General features: G+C 39.1%; 2 protein-coding genes across 3 annotated transcripts in view; both read left to right on the top strand.

Moving 5' to 3' along the window:
- Nucleotides 1-10,380, top strand: part of LOC147323402 (zinc finger protein 385B-like) — an 88,313-nt gene extending 77,933 nt beyond the window's left edge. For both annotated transcript variants that reach the window (XM_086303732.1, XM_086303733.1), the window contains 5 exons: nt 4,336-4,519; nt 7,212-7,583; nt 7,692-7,900; nt 8,085-8,183; nt 8,462-10,380. In XM_086303732.1, the coding sequence (XP_086159858.1) occupies nt 4,336-4,519; nt 7,212-7,583; nt 7,692-7,900; nt 8,085-8,183; nt 8,462-8,692 (1,095 nt within the window). In that variant the 3' untranslated portion in view covers nt 8,693-10,380. The remainder of the gene's footprint in view (nt 1-4,335; nt 4,520-7,211; nt 7,584-7,691; nt 7,901-8,084; nt 8,184-8,461) is intronic.
- A 1,219-nt stretch (nt 10,381-11,599) lies between these two features.
- LOC147323401 (dnaJ homolog subfamily C member 7-like) lies at nt 11,600-22,410 on the top strand. The gene is made up of 14 exons (XM_086303730.1): nt 11,600-11,697; nt 14,664-14,752; nt 15,162-15,286; nt 15,396-15,509; nt 15,636-15,710; nt 16,759-16,877; nt 16,960-17,113; nt 17,822-17,986; nt 18,124-18,215; nt 18,310-18,383; nt 18,471-18,617; nt 18,898-19,053; nt 20,974-21,048; nt 21,135-22,410. The coding sequence occupies exons 1-14, from the start codon at nt 11,627-11,629 to the stop codon at nt 21,170-21,172; spliced, it is 1,494 nt and encodes a 497-aa protein (XP_086159856.1). The 5' UTR covers nt 11,600-11,626; the 3' UTR covers nt 21,173-22,410.
- The last annotated feature ends 118 nt before the right edge of the window (nt 22,411-22,528 follow it).

Raw genomic sequence — 22,528 nt, 5'->3', positions numbered from 1 at the left:
TATCCCTAATGGGAAGCTCAAGCAGTTTGTCCAGTATGAAGTCAAATAAGGATGACTGTGAAAGTAAAACCTTTGTGGGATTGGTGTAAAAATTCCAGATTATTCCTTTAAAGCTGCTGAACTCACTAAAAAGCATGAAGGTCTGACAGATCAGCAGATCATATATGATATGACCTAATTTTTCTGCTCCGTAGACAGTTGCTTGTTGTGTGTGAAGAGCATCACTGATGTGACAAATGCATAAAGCAGCTTGAATGAAGGTCATCGGTCTCCTTCAGGTGTCTCTAACTGAAGATCTTGGTCTTGCAGTCCTGGGATTCTTATTCCATGCGTTTTTCTTTCAACGATGCTATGGTGGAACATGGTGAACTCATACTACACTGGCATGCCAGATAGTATGGCAGTATGCAGATGACAGCAGAGTCGTCCGCCTGACTCAGTGGAAAATCACGCTGAATGGTTGGTGTGCACTGACATTCAACGTAGCCAAAGGGCTTGTATACCCTTTGCTCAGCCCTCCATTCCCAACCACACACTTTGACCCATGGTGCCACCCTTTCTGTTTGTGTAGGAGTCCAAGCTTTATGCAAAGTGTTGACAGGGAGACCTCTACCCCACCACTCTATGCACAATCTGTGCTCACCTAAAGATCATGTCTGCGCACTATGAATTTGAATGTGCATTAGCAAGGGATGTACAGTGTGTGCCTTGAAACTGGTATGGATAATTTGAGCAATTACAAATTATCTAACAGCCTTGTGTGAAGCCAGATACTTGAAGTCTTGTCTCACTGATTCTCCGTTCTTTAGGAAGTGCACTCGTGTCTTTCTTATACAGAAAGGCACTGGGGTTGCAAAAAAATATGTGCTCTTAAAGGATAAGTGTGGTTATGTCATCATATTTTTCTTATTGTTATATAAGTCAATGCCATGAAAAGAACAAAACCATTAAAGGTTATTTAACTCCAATATCTCAGCACTGACCCATGCAGTTTCATTCTGTCCTTTTTAGAAAAGGTTACTTAAACAGCTTTTATTTTATAGAGTCTATTTTTATTTGTTGTATTAGGTATATTGTATTTAAAACACATGGTATGCATACATAAAGAGAGAAAAAAGGATTTTATGTCTCATATTATCATTTACTCATCTAAATGCCAACTTTTAGTATATTCTTATGCAGTATAATTATAAGAATTAAGTATGAATCATGTAACTATTATGCTGCATGAGGAAAATGGCAAATGCAGACATTTAACCTGTTGAAAGCCTACTAGAAGTAACCCTTGAAGCTCTTCTCTGAACTGAGAGGTTTCGGTCATATTTCAGGCCTGCTTAAGGAACAAAATGACTCCATTTGCATCAGAAGTTAGTGAGGGTGGTCCCTGCCTATGCAGCTACCCTTGGAAAAACCCAAGAAACTATTCTAACTGTGGTCAAACCATGTCTTTATTGATATATACTCAAGTGTCAACACATGGGAAAAGGGGAGGTCGTCAAATGTCATCTTTATCAGGGGAAGAGGTAACAATTAAATCACATAATTATTCCGTTCATTTTCTTCCACTTATTCAATTCAAGGTTGTTGGCTGAGGGGATGAAGGGGTGAGCCTGTCCCACCTGTCATGTGACCAAAGGCAGGTACACCCTGGACAGGTCCCTAGTCTATCAAAGGGCTAAATTAAATTACACGTTTTTAATTTGACATGTCAAGAAAAGTATCGGCTGTCACCAACTTATCCTTTGAGTACTGCTTGTTCTGTATTCATGATGTTTTGGATTGTTTGGTTAAGTTGCTGAAGCAATATTTTGCCAACTAATCTTTGGTAATTTACCATCATACAGTGGGGCAAAAAAGTATTTAGTCAGCCACCGATTGTGCAAGTTCCCCCACCTAAAATGATGACAGAGGTCAGTAATTTGGTACACTTCAACTGTGAGAGACAGAATGTGGAAAAAAAAATCCATGAATCCACATGGTAGGATTTGTAAAGAATTTATTCGTAAATCAGGGTGGAAAATAAGTATTTGGTCAATAACAAAAATACAACTCAATACTTTGTAACATAACCTTTGTTGGCAATAACAGAGGTCAAACGTTTACTATAGGTCTTTACCAGGTTTGCACACACAGTAGCTGGTATTTTGGCCCATTCCTCCATGCAGATCTTCTCGAGAGCAGTGATGTTTTCGGGCTGTCGCCGAGCAACACGGACTTTCAACTTCCGCCACAGATTTTCTATGGGGTTGAGGTCTGGAGACTGGCTAGGCCACTCCAGGACTTTCAAATGCTTCTTACGGAGCCACTCCTTTGTTGCCCGGGCGGTGTGTTGTGGATCATTGTCATGTTGGAAGACCCAGCCTCGTTTCATCTTCAAAGTTCTCACTGATGGAAGGAGGTTTTGACTCAAAATCTCACGATACATGGCCCCATTCATTCTGTCCTTAACACGGATCAGTCGTCCTGTCCCCTTGGCAGAAAAACAGCCCCATAGCATGATGTTTCCACCCCCATGCTTCACAGTAGGTATGGTGTTCTTGGGATGCAACTCAGTATTCTTCTTCCTCCAAACACGACGAGTTGAGTTTATACCAAAAAGTTCTACTTTGGTTTCATCCGACCACATGACATTCTCCCAATCCTCTGCTGTATCATCCATGTGCTCTCTGGCAAACTTCAGACGGGCCTGGACATGCACTGGCTTCAGCAGCGGAACACGTCTGGCACTGCGGGATTTGATTCCCTGCCGTTGAAGTGTGTTACTGATGGTGACCTTTGTTACTTTGGTCCCAGCTCTCTGCAGGTCATTCACCAGGTCCCCCCGTGTGGTTCTGGGATCTTTGCTCACCGTTCTCATGATCATTTTGACCCCACGGGATGAGATCTTGCGTGGAGCCCCAGATCGAGGGAGATTATCAGTGGTCTTGTATGTCTTCCATTTTCTGATGATTGCTCCCACAGTTGATTTTTTCACACCAAGCTGCTTGCCTATTGTAGATTCACTCTTCCCAGTCTGGTGCAGGTCTACAATACTTTTCCTGGTGTCCTTCGAAAGCTCTTTGGTCTTGGCCATGGCGGAGTTTGGAGTCTGACTGTTTGAGGCTGTGGACAGGTGTCTTTTATACAGATGATGAGTTCAAACAGGTGCCATTCATACAGGTAACGAGTGGGGGACAGAAAAGCTTCTTACAGAAGACGTTACAGGTCTGTGAGAGCCAGAGATTTTCCTTGTTTGAGTTGACCAAATACTTATTTTCCACCCTGATTTACGAATAAATTCTTTACAAATCCTACCATGTGGATTCATGGATTTTTTTTTCACATCCTGTCTCTCACAGTTGAAGTGTACCTCTGGTGCAAATTACTGACCTCTGTCATCATTTTAAGTGGGGGAACTTGCACAATCGGTGGCTGACTAAATACTTTTTTGCCCCACTGTATATATATTTCACAATCTATGTAAATGACTCACAGTTATATTCATAAATAAATAAAATCGAACGAAGTTTCTTTTGTCTCTATTCAAAAAATAAAGTTTGCAAATCAGTCGTCATGGAGATTGCTTGGTTATAAAAGATGTCATGTAAATATTCAGCAGGACACCTATATAAGATTTATTGTATTTATTAATGAAATAATTAGCAAAATTGTTTTTTTTCCCTTTATTTTGTTTCCTAAAGATAATTCTTGTATATTAAATACTAAAATTTAATGTTGTTTGGACGTACAAGTTTTTTTATCCTGCTTCGGCTGTTTTCACTGTTGGTATACTCTGACATGAAGCTGGAAGCAGATCTTCTTCCGTAGAGCTTTGTCTACAGATATCCAGAGTCATATGGGGATCACACATATCTGCATGTGTCTGCTGTCTCGTTGCCACAAATGTGTTTTCTCTTACAGAGGGAGGCACAGAGGTCATTTTGTGTCACAGTGTAACGGACACGGGCCATTTTGTGTCAGAACGAATCAGTGGAAAGATGAGCCAGTGAGCTCAGAGGATGCTCATGAGATGCCATTAGTCCAACTGATGCTCATTTGTGCATCATCATGACAATGATGATTATCAAAATGGTGATGTGATTCTCCCTCAGAGTCAAATGCTTAAACGCATATTTTTTCCCCTAAATTTATAAGAGCATGTGAAGTCAAAGCAGTGGAACAGATGGAACTATTACAGTTTACTGATTTCGTGCTGTCCTTCACTAATTTAATCAGTCATTCTGTGCATATACTCTACGCTGACTTTCCCCTTTGCTTGTTTTGCCCTTGTGTGAACATTCCTCTGTGTGTGTGTGTGTGTTTGCGTGCGCCTCTGTGTGTATGTGTGATTGCTAGACCCAGGCAGAGGCCCACTACAAAGGTCACAAGCATGCTCGCAAGCTAAAGGCCTTGGAGACCCAGAGGAATCGGCAGAAGAACGGACAGAGTCAATCAATATCAAGCAAAGACAGAGATAGGGACAAGGGTGTGATGGGAGGAGTAACTGGGCCAACAGACTCGCAATCGAAAGACAAAACAGGTATACATTTTTCTTTTCTAAAGCCAGTCCTCTTGCCACGCTCTGAGTAATTAGATGTAATTGGGGAGACGTAAGCACTAAGGCTTGGTAGCTGCCACTCAGCTGGTTAATTACCAGCTATTACCTGTCCTACTATCATTGGATCCGTCAGACAGGTAATTACTCCCATCAAGCTAAGACATTCGGCAAGATGAGGAGCCTTAAAGCACCTCAGCAGAGATTCCATCTACAGAGAGATGTGGTAGTGTTACTGTCAGCTTTTTATTCAATAGTGATACGAGTCCCACATCCAAGTTCCTTATTCCTGTTATTTAATGAGGTGCTGTCACTTTGGACATGTCAAACAGTGTAGAAAATTATGGAAAATCGGTCAGAAGTACGGGTAATATTTGCCAACGAGTATTCTTTTCAAAATCAAACAATGGTCTGGATGTAGCCAGCAGTGGTGGCTAATGGATGTAGCAAAGAATAGCATAGCAGGGTTTCATTTCTTTCCAGCTGCTTTTTTTTTTTTTTTAAGATTTACTGCATAGATGGTAGAATTGAAATGTGTCTTTTAGAAAATATTTTGTTTTGTTTTGTTTTGTTTTGTTTTTCATATTTTTGCACTGAAAATGGGTTCTGATCTGATTAATTAACTTATTTGTGCTTCAGTAGATCTTGGAGTTCTTCAATGAGAAGGCCAGCAGAAATCATTACCAATTGATCTTTTTTTCCCCCTGTTAATTTTTCACTTATTTCTTCAATGAAATCCACAGACCACAAATCCCCAGAAAAAATATGGGGACATTAGTGCTTACCATTACTGACCCATGTCCTTTCTATACTGTTAACTTTATAGCTATTGGCTGTATAGTTGCATTAACAGCAAAGACTAATGACTTTGCTATTTGCTTTTTTACTTCTTTCTAGTCAGTAGTCACTCAACTTCTCATTCTTCCTGACTAAAAACTCACCATCTTTTTTTCTCTCCTCTGTCGGTTTTCCTTTTCATTACTGATCCTCTCTCTTCCATTTTCTTCCAGCGCCTATCAATTTCCCTCTAACCACATAATGATAAGCTTGTTACATTCGGTGGTTGCCATGGTTGTTGATTGATGGTGACAGAGGGAGCTTCGGCAGAGAGAGTGAACGAATGACAGCGAGACGCAGGGACAAAGGAAGAATGATTGAGATGGCAGGGGGGAAAAGCAGAAAAGATATGAAAATTAAAGAGAGATGAGTGTAATATAAGTATAATAGCAGGATTATATGAAAGGATGACAACAAAGAAAAAGTTGCACAGGGAGGTCAGGGCCTGGTTCTTTTCTAAAGAAATAACTTAAGTCAAGAAAATGCATTATTCATACTTTGACTGTGAAGAAATCATGTTTCATGTAAATCAAATAATTATGTAAGTTTAAAAATTACACGAGGTGTGGCCATAAATGCATAAATAAATTTACAAAAACATCTAAAATGTATTTGAAATTTAAAAACAGTGAGTCTAAGCATGAAACCCTCATGAAAATGGGATTTTAGTGATACCTTTACAGACTGGTCTCAGTCTGTAGCTTAATCTGCTGCATTTAGTCTCTTATATTACAATAAAAATATATCTTAGCATTTGCATTCTTTGTAATTAGTGGTAATATACTCTATTTTTCATACCCCCCAGAAAAAGTCTGGACTTTCTGTTAACTGTCTGTTTAAAATCAGATTAACATTCAATTAACATTGGATCAAGTTTAATTTAACATTACAGTATGTGTTATCTTATAATTATTTTGCTACTTCTATGTAAAATTGATGGTCATAATGAGAAACCAACAGAGACGAGAGAGTAATCACCTGCCCCTGCGTGATAGCAGTGCAGCTCTTTGAAACATTTTGACTTCTGGCATCAAAAAGGGGATTGACCCCTCATTTATCCTTTCAGCATCTCAGTTTACAGCTTTATGGACTCTATAGGAAAGTATTAGTGCCAAACAACAAAAGATGTGCTGCAGAGAAGAACTTACATTTTCCTCTATAAAATACATTATGCTTGCGGTCTAAACCAGTATTATTTTCATTTGCATGCAACCTTGAGGCCTTTGGGAACAATTATGTGATGCTTTCACTGATAGGAACTTGAATATAAGAATCAGCGCCAGTATTTCTGGTTTTCATGTTTCTGAATTTTGGGGTGTACAAAATCCACTGTAGTCCTACAGCAGTTTGCTGGATAATTGCAGAACTCACATTTGTATTCTCATAACAAGGTCAGCAGTTGTCGCCTGGCAGTTTGGCCCAAATATTAATTTAAATAGTGTGACATAAGTCAGGGAATTGTATTTAGTCAAAATGCTACTGTACTTCCATTTGTATCATTAATGCATAATGAAGGGGTGAATCTACATAATAATATTCACCCCTTTGCCGTTCTTAACTTCCCCTTCAGTCACCTTGTCGTGGTACCTTGACTGCTCTCAACGGATTGTTTTTGCCACATTAGGCAGCTGTAGCCTCGTAATTAATGACTCTCCACTGGAAAGCAAATTAGATTCTAGTATTTCCTTAAAAAGGCTAGTTTGGTCAGTATACCCATGATGAAAGGCTTTCTTCTTATGTTTATGTTCATTTTGTATAACCTGTGCAGCACTTTGGTGAATTAAAGTTGTTTAAAATGTGCTATAAAAATAAGCCTTGGCACGACTTGATGTGTTAACAGGCCCAGTCACGTCATCCACTTCTGCACAGCAGCAAATGGAAATCAGCAAAGGGAGCTCACTGGCTGCCACTCCCTCTTCACAAACTTCATCCACGGACTGTTCGTTGCTAGCCTCTCCTCACCTATCCCCCCATGTTTCCCCGGGCTCTCAGTCTTCTGACCTTCCCTCAAACGTTCCACATGTGGAAGGGTGCAGCTCAGCCACCAGTTCAGCACCACAGTCTGAGCCTCAGGGAAGCTCCACAGGAGGCGAGGAGGAAACAGTGAAGGTGGAAGAGGTTAAAGAGTCCAAGAGCAACAAAAAACATCTCCACTGCCCTACATGCAAAGTGACGGTCAATTCTAGCTCCCAGCTGGAGGCTCATTGTAGCGGTAGGTAGTTCATCTCTTTGTTTTTTGCCCTTTCAATCTTTTTATTCTTTATTAATAATATTATTTAACATTCTGTTCTTCCGGTCTGATTGGTACTGATTGAATCAGGCTCTAAGCACAAGCAGATGCTGGACGGTCAGAATACCAGCCAGCCACAACGTAGGGTCAAGATGACATCATCATCCAGACCCGCCTGTCGAATTAAGCAGCGAATGGGCAGCAAAGCCAGACCAGCAAGACCGGTTGGTGTAAACAATCAGCCTTTTCACTGTGAACTGTGCCAAGTGTCTGTCAACTCAGAGTCACAGCTGAAACAGGTACGAATGCTTATCCTACTATTTTACTTTGCTAATTTTACTGCTGCATAAACCACCTGTCAATGTCCAAATGCTAAAAATGCAGGATGACTACTCTTTATACTCTACAAGGTAACTCTTTGGGAGTTTGTGTGAGCTGTCTTGACAAAATGACTTTATTCCTTCCTTTCTGTCCTTTTTTTAGCACATGAACAGCAGGAGACACAAAGAGCGTTTGGCTGGGAAGCCTGTCAAGGCGAAGTTCACCCCCTATAATAAACTACAGCCCAGTGCTGTCTTAGCGGTGAGAATTTCTCTCTCACACAGACACATACAGACACACACACACATTTGTCCACTTTTATTTTTGTCTAAATCACAGATGGCCATCCAAGATCACTTACAGCACAAACAAAACATACACAAACTTGTCAGATGCAAATTAAGTGCTGTCTCTTGCACCTGTCAGCATTTTTTGCAACAATGCTGACATGTGCATTTAACTCTGAGCATCACTGTGTGTAAGTACAGCTTTACAGATGCTTGTTCAGGCTGAACACTTTTTCTTGTCTTTGATTTCAGACTAAACTGGCCCTACAGAAGCAGCTATCCAAGGCCCTGCCACCGGGCTTCCTGACCAGCCCCCTTAATCCAGCTGCCCTGTGCGCCATGGCGTCTGGACCGTTGGCACTACGGCTGCCACCGGGCCCTACAGCCATAATCCAGGGTCCCCTGATCAGCCCCACACTCTTCAGGCCTGCCCCAGGACCGCTGAGGGCCACACATGCTCCTATTATCTTCTCTCCTTACTAGCAGGGAGCATGATGCTGAAGGACCAACAGCAGAGCTGACCTAACCTAGCCAAAACTGGGAGAAAAGATTAAACTGGTCTTCTGAGAACAAATCACAGCCCCCTCTGAGTGACAAGGACACTACACAGAGAGAGTGGGGACAACATATTATGTCAAGTTTGCCAAGTCATAAGAGCAAAAGGCACAATCCCCTGGTGTGGATTGAGATTTTGGCGCTGACTGGCCAGCGTCTCATACTTAAAAATGGAAGGACCATTGCTCAGCTGTCTCCTTCAGCAAACTGTTGAGTGCATGTTCCCCGGGGTCTGGACCCCTCTGGAAGCCATAAGAATAAGCATCCTCTAGTTTTATTTATAAAATGATAAGAAACTAATACACTAGGGTGTTTAAGTGTTACACAGTGTTTGTTGCCAAAAAAATTCTTTAATTTTGGGAAGTTGTACTCTGGGAGAAGAAGAAAAACACTTTATCTTTGCTTAAGTTTTCATAACTAAATCTGAAACTCCCAGGAAAACTGTTGATTTCCATATGCCAACATATGACAAAAAAAGTGCAGATCTGTAACTTGTCAGGCTGAGACGACGACAATGACGACAACGAACCCTGACAAATGTTACAATTTTACAGCCATCAACAAATACAAAATGCCTTTTTTTTATAATTTATTTGATACTGAAGGTTGTAAGAGTGCTGTGCTTGAAAGCATTTTACATGGAAAGTGTGCACTACTACCGTCCATGTCTTACCATTATACATCAGAGCAAAGGATCAAGGGAATGTTTCTTTAATTGAAACTCTGTTCTGGCCATACTAGAAGAATAAATCTTCATAACACTGACAAATACCAATAGTTTAAAAGTTCTAAACCAGTTAACCACCATCCTTTGAATATACACATAAGTGTTACAAGTGTTTGACACGTCGGTCTTTACTGTGCGACCCTCAATCATAGATTGGCTCCCTAAATTGGAACTCGGTAATCCAAAACTCTGATGACAGGAGCCACTATGATGCATGTTTTTTAGGAGAATTTTAGATGGCTTCATAGACATTAACACTTAAAGTCCCCAGAATTACGGTAGCGGGTATAAGCACTATTTAAACATAAATGGTTTAAAACACACTATAATGTAGTTGTATTTAGATATAAGAGTGTTTTGTTTTAACAATAGTGCAGTGTATTTGTAATAATCAAAAATCAAAATTAGAAATCTTGATAAATACAATCCATTGAACAACACACTCCTTATATCTAGCAACTTATCTAATGTTTTTTTTTATGCTGCCTTAGAAAAGCTAAAGAAGGGGACTTCAAGTATTTCCAGTGAATTAACAAACTGTAGCAGCTTGATGCTGTTTGTGCAATATGAACAGATGGATGGATGTGTGTTATTCATCATATCAAAAGGCTTTATCCACAAGTTTTTAAAGTGTCTTTAACATTATATTATAATTATTATTTATAGAGTGTATTTAAAAGAAAAACAGTGTCCTCTCATTATAGAAATCTCTATCCTACATGGCTGTGCTGAATCACCCTATAAACAATATGTATTTTTAAGTGTCACCCAATACAATTAATGACTAGTGTAACTGTGCATCAATTGCAATAATGTAAATTATTATGTGGTAAAAAAAAATGTTGATACTGTATTCTATATGAACTTATAAATAGCCCTGGTTTTTAAACCGTTGTTCTTGTGTTTTCTTTACAGGCAAACAAGTGTCTTTTTCTTCTTTTTATAATTTCATAGTGGATACATGTCATAAAATAACACAGTCGATTGATACAAAACGGGGTTCAGAATTATTGTATTTATAATCAAATAAAATGAATGCGTCATATGACATGAGTCTACGGGTTGTAGAAGAAATTACACATGTGGTGAATTATTGACCACTGAGGATTTGAAATATTTTTACCAGATTAAGTCGCAGCTGATCTGTTCCTTGTGCCTGTATTTTAATAGCTTAGTGCCCTCTAGTGGTGGGCAAAAAAGTATAAAATAGTGTAACCTAAGAGTACACAGATGTTGGTACCTTTTTTTGACATAGAGATTGGTTTAAAAAAGATTACAAAGAACTGTGGCTATCGGGATTTTTATAATGATGGCATATAATATTTAGAAACGACATCTAATTACTGGTGCAATAAAGTATTTACAGTCATTCTTGTTACCTAGACCTTATAGTCTGGAATAAATGCTATTGTTTGCATATTGAGCACTTTCATAAGCAGATTTATAAGATAGGAAAATCCATATCCACACGTACAGTTGTGGGTTATTTTATCTGGAAAAGTCTGCATGCTCCCGGGTGAACACAAAGAAATAAATTAATAAGTAAAATACAAGTGAAGGTATATAGATGATTTGAAGGTTTAAAGCTAACAGCATCATATTACTGGTTAATTTATTTTTATTTTTATTTTCTTTTTTTACTTTTGGTAACATAAAAAGACTATTTTACTTTTAGTATTGCCAGAAAATAACCTACATTTAGACACATTGATATGTATGAATGTTTTTTCGGCACTTCCTAGGAATATTAACGAGCCCACTCCTGGAAAGTGTGTAGGGATGTGTATATATTGTAAATACAAATAAGAGAATTAACACTGATAACAGCAGGGAAGCAAATAATGAAGTTATGAAACCTAGAATAGGACGTGCCTATATACATCCTTCAAAATAAAAGTCCAAACCACCAATCGCACCGAATTCTCATAAATCTATAACATTTTGTTCATGAAATAAATGGACATCATTACTACTACTACTGCTACAGACACGTATCCCGCTATAAGAACTAATAAAACCTCGTGTTGTACATTTTACTGTTTTCTTTTCTTTTTATGGTGACCTATTTTTTTTAATTGACACAAATAGCCATTTCCGGAAATTACGTCAATTCACAGCAGTATTTTCCAGAAAAAATGGCAGCTGTTGACATCGACGTGCCGGTAGAAACAGAGCCACAAATCTGCAACCAGGAGGACCTTGAACGGTAAAAGTATACCTACTCGTCGGGTTTCACTGTGATGCGTGTGTGGAGTGAAAATAACCCGAGTGATATTAGCCGGTTAGCTGACAGAGCTCGGAAACATCAGTTCGGTCACCCCGGAGCCAAGCTAACCGTGCTAGCTTAACGCGACAGCGTTCTTAAATCTTGCTTTTTAGAAATTTCGGGTATTTGCTTTGTTATTGTTTGGGGAATTTACATTAAAAATAAAATTGTGAACTCAAATTAGACAGCCGGGCAGCTCGCCAGATTGTTCGTTAAGAGAACAAAACAAAACCAGGTGAACTGGCGTGCTTTGCCATGGTCAATGTGAGGTATCCGATAATTCACGTGCGCCTAACCCCTTTGGGCGTCATTGAGCTGTATGTCAATATGTGTTTAAGTCTCATCCTTAAAGCATCTTATTTATTGCACACTAGCAGTTCCAGCTTTCATATTCGAGAAACTTCCATAAGAGACTGTCAGGTATGATCAGCAAAAGCCTTCATAACCTTAATTTGAAGTGATTACTTGTTTTCAATACTTTCCCGAGAGGTTTCATGCCATTTTACTGTATTCAAACAGTAACGAGACTATGCCGAAGGTTCTGCACCTAAAGGGAATCGAGCATGAGCGCCTCGCACCCTCAGCTCACCCGGGTGAATCGCATCGGAAACGAGTCATCAACGTGCGCTTTGCACGCAAACATGTTTTTTTTTTTTTGGTCTCCTTTCGTGCAAGCGGCCTTTGTTGCATTTCCGCTTAAATACACCGTAACGCACCTGCGTGGGATAATAAAAGTACTGTTAGGTGTTATACCTTGTCTGGCTTACGTAACGATGGACTTGAAAGATTAAAATGTAGGATTGAGTGAGACCTGGATTAATCGTACCGTAAATGTAAAATGTGACTTCAGTGTGCGGGAGGAAATTATTTTCAGGATTGTAATAGAAATATTTTTGACCTGTTTTTAAGTTGGGTTTCTTTAACTAAAACTTGTAACGCATTATTGTTATCAAATGGTCGCAAGAGGAAGCTCTGTGGACTTTATATCGAACACAGTAAAGCCACCTGATTCCCTTAATGATTTGCGGGCATATTAATGAGCAAAGTCACTCCGCAAAGCCTAATTTTGCTTTAGTAGAATTATCCTAATATTAAAGTTTGATAGGAAGAAAACCGATTGGGCAAGTAATCCTTGGAAAATCTTTTATAACTCTTGTGGCTAAAAAAGTTAAACAAAAAAATAACTAACTGTTGCCCATCGTGTCTTTTTCAGAAATCTAAAATTAATTATTTGGAATTTCAAAATCGGGGATCAAAGTAACCAAAATATTTGGAGCAGTGAAAAAGAGTGCTGGAAGGGTGGAGCAGTGACAACAAAATGGTAGTGAGACAGTGATGATGTGTGGTTTGGAGGCGGTGGCACAAACAAAAAGAAAGGAGGCAAACTTAAAGCTGGCAAGATTTTCACTGAGAATGATCAGAATGTACAGGAATGAGTACACAGGGACAGTTTAGGTTGAGCGATTTGAAGTTAGACACCAGGTTTATTCACGTAATTTAAAATTTTGAGTTGATTCCATTTTCACTGTTAAACTGCAAAAATCCATAGCTCAATTGAAATGGATCAAATTATTCCATTGTTGTTGTATGCCTCCAAGCTTCTTTTTTTTTTCTCACAATTGCAAAACTGTGACGTCAAACTCGGAAAGAATTCAAGCTTTTTCTACATTGTGTAGACTCAGAGATAATACAACTTTTATGTTTTCCCTATATACAGACTATTGTCCAAAAATAAATCAGGAAATCCATTTAAAAAGTAGGTTCTATAAACATCTATATGGTCTTATTAGTATCCATCGCTATGTTGGACTGTTGTTCACAGTTAAGGCATGCAGGTTTTCACAGGAAGATAGAAACGCCACAGGTAGAACTTAAACATAACTCTGGTTTGGTGGGATCCTGGCTTTAACACATCACATACTTCTAAAGAATTTTTTATATTTCATGAAGACATTTAATGGCTTTGCATTATTTCTTTTTTAAAATATAATGCTATCCTTTTTCTAAATGAAGAATAGAATACAGATAATTGATTTTATTTTGAATTTACACCAAATAAGAATTCTCATTTGTGTTTGTTCACTTTAAGTGAAACAACAAACTGCAGACACTATCACTTAAAAAAAAAAAGACTAAACCCTAACCCCTAACTTAAAAATAATATAGTAACTATAGCAGGCCGTTTGAAAGTAATTATTAGTTTCTGATTCCTCATGAAACCTAGTTCATTCAGGTATGTGTGATTTGTGGTTGATCCACTTGTGAGTCACCTGGACTTGTTTCATCTCAGTTAAAGTGGTTTAATATTGTTTGCTTGAGTTTGTTGCATGTTGGGTTTTTGTGTCTGCATTCTTAGGTGTGGCTAACAAGTGTCGCAACAGCACCCACATTTACTGTATCGGAAAAGTACTTTTATTGTACCTGGGTACATTTTGGGCTACATAAAAACTGCTACATTAAGTCATACATGAGAATCAGTATTGAGTTCTCCTTTAACACTTGGCACTTATGAAAAGACTGCAGCCGGTGAATTTCATGGCTATGTTTAGTACTTGAGCTATCAGTAGTCAGGACTGTATGTACCCAGATCTGCTGTCCTAGTTCTAGGTGAAGCACAGTCGAGTCCTTGTGGACACTTTGCAGGCTGGAAATTCCCTGAAAAGTGAAAACTGGTACTAGAAGAAGTATCACTGTTTTATAGTCAAGGTCATTCATTCAGTTAGTCAGGAATTTCAGCCATCAGTGGAAACTACAATAAAAAGGTTTATAGGGGGGTTCGGGGGGACAGTAGTTTGTTTAAACGCTTCCTGTATATCTCCACCTTCAAGGGGGAAATTAAGTGGTTTATTAGTTTTCTGGTTTATTGAGTAGTTTTAATTAATTATGTCTTTTTCTCCACTCTCCAGTCTGGCTGAAAGTTTCAAAGAGCAAGGCAATGCATACTACAGCAAGAAGGATTACTCTCAGGCTTTCAACTATTACACCAAGGCCATTGGTGAGTATACTCGGTGGCTTGATTTTAAGTTGTCACATTGTTGACTCTAAACACCCAACGACGCCCACTCGACATTTCTTCATACTTTGCTGTTGAGAAATGCTGCCAGTGAACAGTCCCAATAAAGGCCTGCGGTACAGTCATGCACTGATTGTTGGCACATGATTTTAGTTTGGCAGTGGCTGATTCAGCTGCACACCATCCTGTAATCATATAAGTTGGGACAAAAGAAAAACAAAAAATGGGGAAGTCAGAGTTTACCTTCTTATTTTTATTTTCTGATGATGCTGAAACACTCCAGTTGTCAGTGATGGCAAGCCCAGATGTTGGTCTCTGATATGCACCTGTATCATTTTGTTTTTGTCACATAAATGATTCTTTTTTTTCTTTTCTTTTTTTAAATCTGAAGATGCATGCCCCAAAAATGCCAGTTATTATGGGAACAGGGCAGCCACCCTCATGATGCTCTGCCGCTTTCGGGAGGCTCTAGAAGATTCCCAGCAGGCTGTGCGTCTGGATGACTGTTTCATGAAGGTGAGTTTGAACTGCTTGTGACATATTGAACATCACTTGTATTGTCCGCTTCGCACATCATGCAGTGCACGGTAATGATGTTCTGAGAAATGTCCGTTCCATCTCATAGGGGCATCTACGTGAGGGCAAGTGCCACCTGTCTTTGGGAAATGCCATGGCAGCCAATCGCTGCTTTCAGAAGGTTTTGGAACTGGAGCCGAGCAATAGAGAGGCCCAGCAGGAGGTGGGAAGCTTTAATCATTTTATTTAATTACTATATAAAAACAAGCATTGAGTAGGATCACATGCTGAGCTAAATATTTGAGTGAATCCATTGGTTAGTAATTATTGTTGTTTTTATTAATTTTAGAAAAATAATGCAGCAACACTGTTGGAATATCAGCGGATGGCAGATTTTGGCTTTGAAAAGCGGGATTTCAGAAAGGTAATTTATGCACTTTCTCTTGTTTTTTAGCATTCTTGTAAATTATAAATTGAGTTTTGTTTGCCACTGTATGAGTGTGTGGTTGTCACCAAAACATAAATATGCTGGAAAAGGATTTTGTCATATGTCTGTGTGATTAGATAAAATTTTAGCGTTTACATGTTGGACTTTGCTATTACTCATATTTATATGAAAAGTACAATTTTGACATTAAATGATTATGAAAACAAGAAAATGGGCTCTCATCACAAAGCCTGTGCGTGCGTGTGAGTTTGTGTAAATCCTTTCCTTTTCAGCTCTCCCTAAACACTCAAACTCACTCGCTGTTGAGTACAATATGATTCTAACAGAAAGCCTTCAGGCAACAAAATCTTTGTAGAAGAAACAACTGTCACAGTTTCTGAGGTGAACCTGTGGAAGTATTAACAGTTGCCTCTGTCTCTAGATTACTCAGTGTCACATGCAGACTGATATCGGTGGAATGCGACAATTGGCTGGCGACTCCGGCTAGCTACCTTGCTGGTCGCTGAGGCACGCAAGTCTGCTGCCGCCGGGCCCCTCTCTACGTTCCCATCTCCACTGCAGAAATCCCGCGGTGGTGGCAAGCCAGCAGGGACCGGCAGTTGCACTTGCGAGATGTGCTATAGTGCCAAATCTCAGAGTCAGAGCCTAACTCCGACCGGATGAACCTGCGTCCTCCACCACCTCCACATCGCTTTGTTTTTATTCATTTATTAGATTTTTTTCATATAAATTTTAAAGTTAAAGAAAATCCCTCAGTCTTAAAGTTAAATAACTTGTTTCTTCAGGTAATTAAATCAAATATTGAGCAAAAGAAATTGCTGTTTTTTTTGTTTTCTTTTTTATTTGCCATAATGTTAGCTTATTACAAAGACAACAGCCACTGCGCGCTGTGATGGATGGTGACCTATCCAGTGGATGCATGGATTGTTAGTTTTCACAAAGCTCCAAATATTTCAGTTTTTCCAGTTTCTGAATGTAATATGGGGGTATAACTGTGTAGTATTTGGTTGTGGCCCTGATTCAGGTGGTGTACTGCATGGACCGGGCCTTAGCTTTGGCTTCTGCCTGCCACCGCTTCAAAATCCTCAAAGCAGAATGTCTCGCTCTGCTTGGACGCTATCCAGAAGCTCAGTCTGTAGCAAGGTAAGAGCAGCTGTGATGGACAGTCATTATTTTTTATTCCACTTCTTTGTGCCATTCTTTAAAGCCAGCCTTTTCTTTACAGTGACATCCTGCGAATGGATTCTACAAATGCAGACGCGCTGTACGTTCGAGGCCTGTGTCTTTATTATGAGGACTGCATCGATAAAGCGGTGCAGTTCTTTGTCCAGGCTCTGAAAATGGCACCTGACCATGAAAAAGCCCGACTGGCCTGCAGGGTAAGATTGTTGATAATGCCACCTACAACTCAATGTTTGCAAGTTCTTTTTGTATTGAAGTTCCACAGTTGCAAACTAAGAATGCAAGACAAAGTTAGAGAGGCAAGCTGAGATGGTCTGGACTTGTGCAGAGGAGGTATACCGGATAAAGGATGTTGCCAGGCAGGAGGAAAAAGGGAAGACCTCAGTGGAAGCTTGTGATTGTAGTGAAGGGGGACAACCAGATGGTTGATGTGACAGAGTAGGATGCTAGTCATAGGGTGAGATGGAGGCAGATGATCAAAAGAAGATGATTGATTAAATTCAAGGAGCTTTGCTTTAAGGTAAAACACCATATGACCTTTTTCAAGGTCCTTCTAAATGGGTCCCCATATTTCTTTCTATGTGTGTACAAGCACAAATGTTGTTGACACTATAGACACTTCAGGTGATTATTTTGCAGTCATTTGTGACAAGATAAGCAACCTTGGCCGTGTGTTTACACGGCAGAAGAACAAGGGTACAGAGTAAAGTAGTCGGTGCTAAATTTAAAATATAATCCAAAAATCAGCTTTCAAAGGATGAAAAATGATCTGAGATGTTTTTAGACTTCAAGTTTGCACACAATATGTTTTGAAAAAAACATTGAAAATACAAATAGATTAAAGGATTTTTAAGAATGTTAAAACAAAAGGCCTGAAAAGTATCGGTGCCTTCTTTGCTCACCAGAATGCCAAAGCATTAAAAGCTAAGAAGGAGGAAGGAAACCAGGCGTTTAAGAACAACAACTATGAAGCTGCCTATCAGCTTTACACCGAGGCACTCGCAATAGACCCCAACAACATTAAGACCAACGCTAAACTCTACTGCAACAGAGCCACAGCAGGAGCAAAGGTAAAAGCTTGTTTCATTATACCACAGTTTCCTCTCGTTGTTAGCTATAATTTGCTTAATATTAGTAATCGTAGTATTCTGGGTCTTCTGGTTCTTTGTATCCTGTCAGCTCACTGTCATTATCTCTTCATCAACAGCTGAAGAAAGTTGATCAAGCCATTGAAGACTGTACCAGTGCAATCAAACTAGATGACACTTACATCAAGGCATACTTAAGAAGAGCTCAGTGGTATGTTACAGGCATTCTGAGTCAGTTTTCCATGCTTTGTGTGTTTCGTTGTTCAGCATTGTAAAGTTTGTGTCTGACCTTGTGTTACCTGTAGCTACATGGACACAGAGCAATATGAAGAGGCCGTACGGGACTATGAAAAAGTTTATCAGACAGAGAAAACCTCAGGTGAGCTGCTCTCCTTGTTTTCCTAAGCTCTGATTGAATTTAATGTTCAGTTTTTCTCACATGGCTTGCATTTCTCTTTCCCTCCAGATCACAAGCAAATGCTGAAGAAGGCACAGATGGAGCTGAAGAAGAGCAAAAGGAAAGATTACTACAAGGTGCTCGGGGTCGGGAAGAATGCTACTGAGGACGAGATCAAGAAAGCGTATCGCAAACGAGCCCTCATGCATCACCCAGGTAGCTGTCCTAGTCTTTCCACACAGTTCACACTAGTACAGCTCACAGTAATCAGGGCTCTGCCTAGAGTATTGGTCAGATTTAAGTGCAGTGTGCACACAGTAGGTCAAGGCCTACCAATGACAAGACAACGCATCACTTTTTCTCTGTGCTTTACACATTACAATAACCAGTGAATTAGGTTAGGATCATGAGCCAGCTGAGCTACAACATCACTTAACAGTTGAGTCTAACTTATCTCGAGGATTTATTATAGACAACCGTTGAAATTGTCTTGCAGACCGTCACAGTTCAGCAACACCAGAGGTGCAAAAGGAGGAGGAAAAGAAATTCAAAGAAGTGGGTGAGGCCTTCACTGTCCTCTCCGACCCGAAGAAGAAGGTCCGCTATGACAACGGGCACGACCTGGAGGATGACGGCTGTTTTGATGGCGGAGGTACATTTATATTCCCTCTGTGCTCTATCGGCTTTTGAAACGGGTGCATCTAAAGAGAAGAGTAACCCAGAAGATATTTTGACCTGTCATAGTGGGAAATAGCAGTGGCTTTGTCATTTATTATAGGGCATTTGTTTGTACTTGGGTAATTAATAAGACCAATAGATCTTTTAGACCTAGTAGGAAACCCAGGAGATCATGATTGTCTGAACGATGGTCGTGTTTACATTTGAAAAAGGGCAAAAACCTTTTTAAGGGTTTTGGGTTTTCTGTAGACTTCATATATGATTATTGCCCAGTTTTACATGAGAAAGTTCCAAGATTTTTTGGGATCTCATTTAAATTAAACACTGAGACATGTCAACACAGAAAAAAAGTACAAAGTACAATTTAATTTCCATAATTTAGTTTCTAGAAACTCATTCCATGTTTCCATGCAGCAAGTCCCCGTGTCCCTGACTTGCTGTCAAACTGTCAAGACCTAATGGGACGCTTTAACAGAACACGGGCAAATTTTCATACATTATTAACCATTTTCTGCAATGTCAGTTAAAATGTCTGCTTGTGTAAGAAGGCCTTTTATAATGTGGCATCCCATGACAGTCCCTACAAAATCAAGTGTCAGTCGCCTTTAGGTGATGGGACTGAGTGATATGGCTAAAAAAAACAAAAACTTTGTATCTCAAAACTAATATCTGTGTGCCTAAGAGAAACTATAATATATACTACAAAATAAAATCGTTAAGTTTATTGTTAAAGTTTTACTACTAATTTTTATCATAAAAACCTTGTTTCTCAACTAAAATGAACAAAATATTTAAATAATTAAAAGAAATGGTGTAAAATATGTGAGAAGATGTGCGGAGACGGTGGAGTGCTGGCGAAGTCCCTTGGCTTTGTTGGCCGTTGTTATTGGAAGTGAATGACATACTCTCCATCGCCAGTTTATAAGAAGCTGCAGCTATCAGCAGTGATTGAGTCGCTGAAATCAGCCGCAAAGCAGCAGTAAAGTAGTAAAGCTGATTGGTCCAACTCACGCAAAAATTTTCAACCTTTTCTCCTCCAGAAAAGGAAATAAGATGCATTTATAACCAAAATGCAGACAATTACAACATGTACGTGCTAATCCACATAGAAACTATGAATCAGCTTTTACAAACACGGTTATTATATATATCTTCCACCTCAAATAGGTTCCACTGTTTCTAAGTCTCATCTTAGAGCATCACTGTATGTGATTAGAAAGCTGTGATCCAGAAAGCTGGCTGTAAAGTTTCAGAAGATATTAATTGTTTTGAATATTTCTCACAGAATACAACAAAGAGCAACATACCTTGTGAAAAAAGCAGAAGTCCAATTCATACTGTGACGTACACGATTTATCAGCAGGCTGAAATTACTGGCTGATACTGGCTAATTGCTGATCAGCTGGTATCACATATATAACAGCTGAGATGGAAGAAACCCTTTGACAAGGTTAGGAGTGTTGATGTTGCAGTTTGTCCACCAGAGGGCGCTTTGCAACTTCAAAAGAGCAACAACCAGCTGATCAAAGTAGAACTAAACAAGTAAATGTTTGGGAATTTTTTTGCATTGTGTGTCTGAAAAGGAAAAATATTGGCTGATATCTGATTTTTAAATCGACAAATATCTGTACTGTTCTAATACTGGTTTGCCAGTATGAGGCTGTACATTTAAGTCCAGTTATCTGTTACAGATTGGACCTGTACTAAAAAAATAAATAAATAAATAATAATTTTAAAAAACCCAAAAAAACCCACTTGTAGTTCCTGTTTCTCTTTAAATTATATGTGCAATATATCACATAAATTGTTTTCCTTCCTGTATTTCCATTCTTTTCCCATCTTTGGCTTCCTTTTATCCTCCATGTTAACCTTGCTCTACTTCCTGTTTCTACAGATTTTGATGCAAACAACATCTTCAGGGCTTTCTTTGGTGGCCACAGTGGAGGATTCACTTTCGATTCCAGCCCAGGTACGTTTTCTCTTCACTCCATGGTTTTTATATATACATAAGTTTATTGAACACTAACTGAATATTTGTTTTGTGATTTATTACAGACTCTGGACCTGGAAATTTCTTTTTCCAGTTTGGCTAAAGCAGTGGAGCATACACTGGACAAAGTCAAGTCGGACCCACAGTCACCTCATGATGCTCATACTTATGAGTGTCCTGTTAAAATCTCACTTAAAAAAAATCTTCTTTTGAAATACCGCATACATTCCTAAATTAACTCCCTTGCATTGATGCTCAGCCTTTGAGAAGGATTCAAACATTGATGAAGTCTTTAAAAAGTCTTTTAGATGCAGTTTGCATCAGCTGGGCAGAGCTTGTCTCTATTGCCAAAATTGACATTTATGTTCTATGAAATTTCATGTTGTTAAACTGCCTCAGTCTCTATGAAGGGGATGAACAGTGAGGACATACTGGCCATCATGTCTTGATTATTTTGAGAAGCGTAACGATGCATACGTGTTTAAAGTTCTCCTTGGACTGCACGTCTCTAGTGGAAGAGCTGATGTTCTGTGGAAGTTCAGTGACAAATCTGACCTCAGGACAGCCTGTTAATGACAACGCTGTTCTCTTATGAGTGTGCGTCCAGATTTTACCGGCTCTCTTGCCAAATACAGAATCCAGTTGCAGGGTTTTTATTTCCTCTCCATTCTTCATTGTATATTTGACTCGAATGTAAAACATTATGTGTCCACACATTGTCCTTCAGTCTTCCCTGAGTCTATTTATATTTATTGTACTGTATATCCTAAAGTGTATGCAGCAAAATCCCAGTGATGTTCGTCTTCCTTTGTTTGTAAATGTTTTTGACCCCATCCTTTTCACTCATTTTTCACCTGTCTGAAACGGACCCACATAGGAATACATCCACACTTTGTTTTTGTTTTGTTCTTTTCAAAGCAACTTCACAAACGTCATCCACATGTTGCACTGCCCCATTCAAATTCAAGTGGTGCCTTACTAGAATCAGTGAAGCGTCCTAAATAAATCCACATACTAGTTCAAAAAAAAAGGCAGATGTTACACTTGTATAGCAATTTTTTGGTTTTATGATAATCTGGAGGAAAATCTTTTCATCTTGGACCCGTGTCATCAGTCACACTTTGCTGTCATTCATCCATTCATCAGTACAACCCTTCCCCTACTTGTTCCACCTGTTTAAAGGGGCACTGATAGCTTCCACTGTTAACTGTTCTGTCACTGATGTGTACATTACGTTTAAAAACTTGCTACGGTATTAACAAGACCTTTTTTTTTTTTTCTTCCTTTTTTTTGGACTTTTCTTTTTTAACTGGTAAAATAAAGGCTTGTCTTTTACTGTAATGAGTTTTGTCTTTGACTTTGTTCCTGATGATTACTTTTAAAAGACAGGATATCATCTTGTCCAGCAGGTATATGTAATCACTTTGATCACTTACAGATTCATATCACACTGCATATG

Source organism: Aulonocara sp. 'chitande type north' Nkhata Bay, linkage group LG8 (assembly GCF_057382095.1).
Source record: "Aulonocara sp. 'chitande type north' Nkhata Bay isolate Kocher_YH1m ecotype deep benthic linkage group LG8, A_spYH_male_GT1.1, whole genome shotgun sequence".
Lineage (NCBI taxonomy): Eukaryota > Metazoa > Chordata > Actinopteri > Cichliformes > Cichlidae > Aulonocara > Aulonocara sp. 'chitande type north' Nkhata Bay.
Note: the sequence above shows the minus strand (reverse complement) of the source record. Positions and strands in the feature narration are given on the sequence as shown.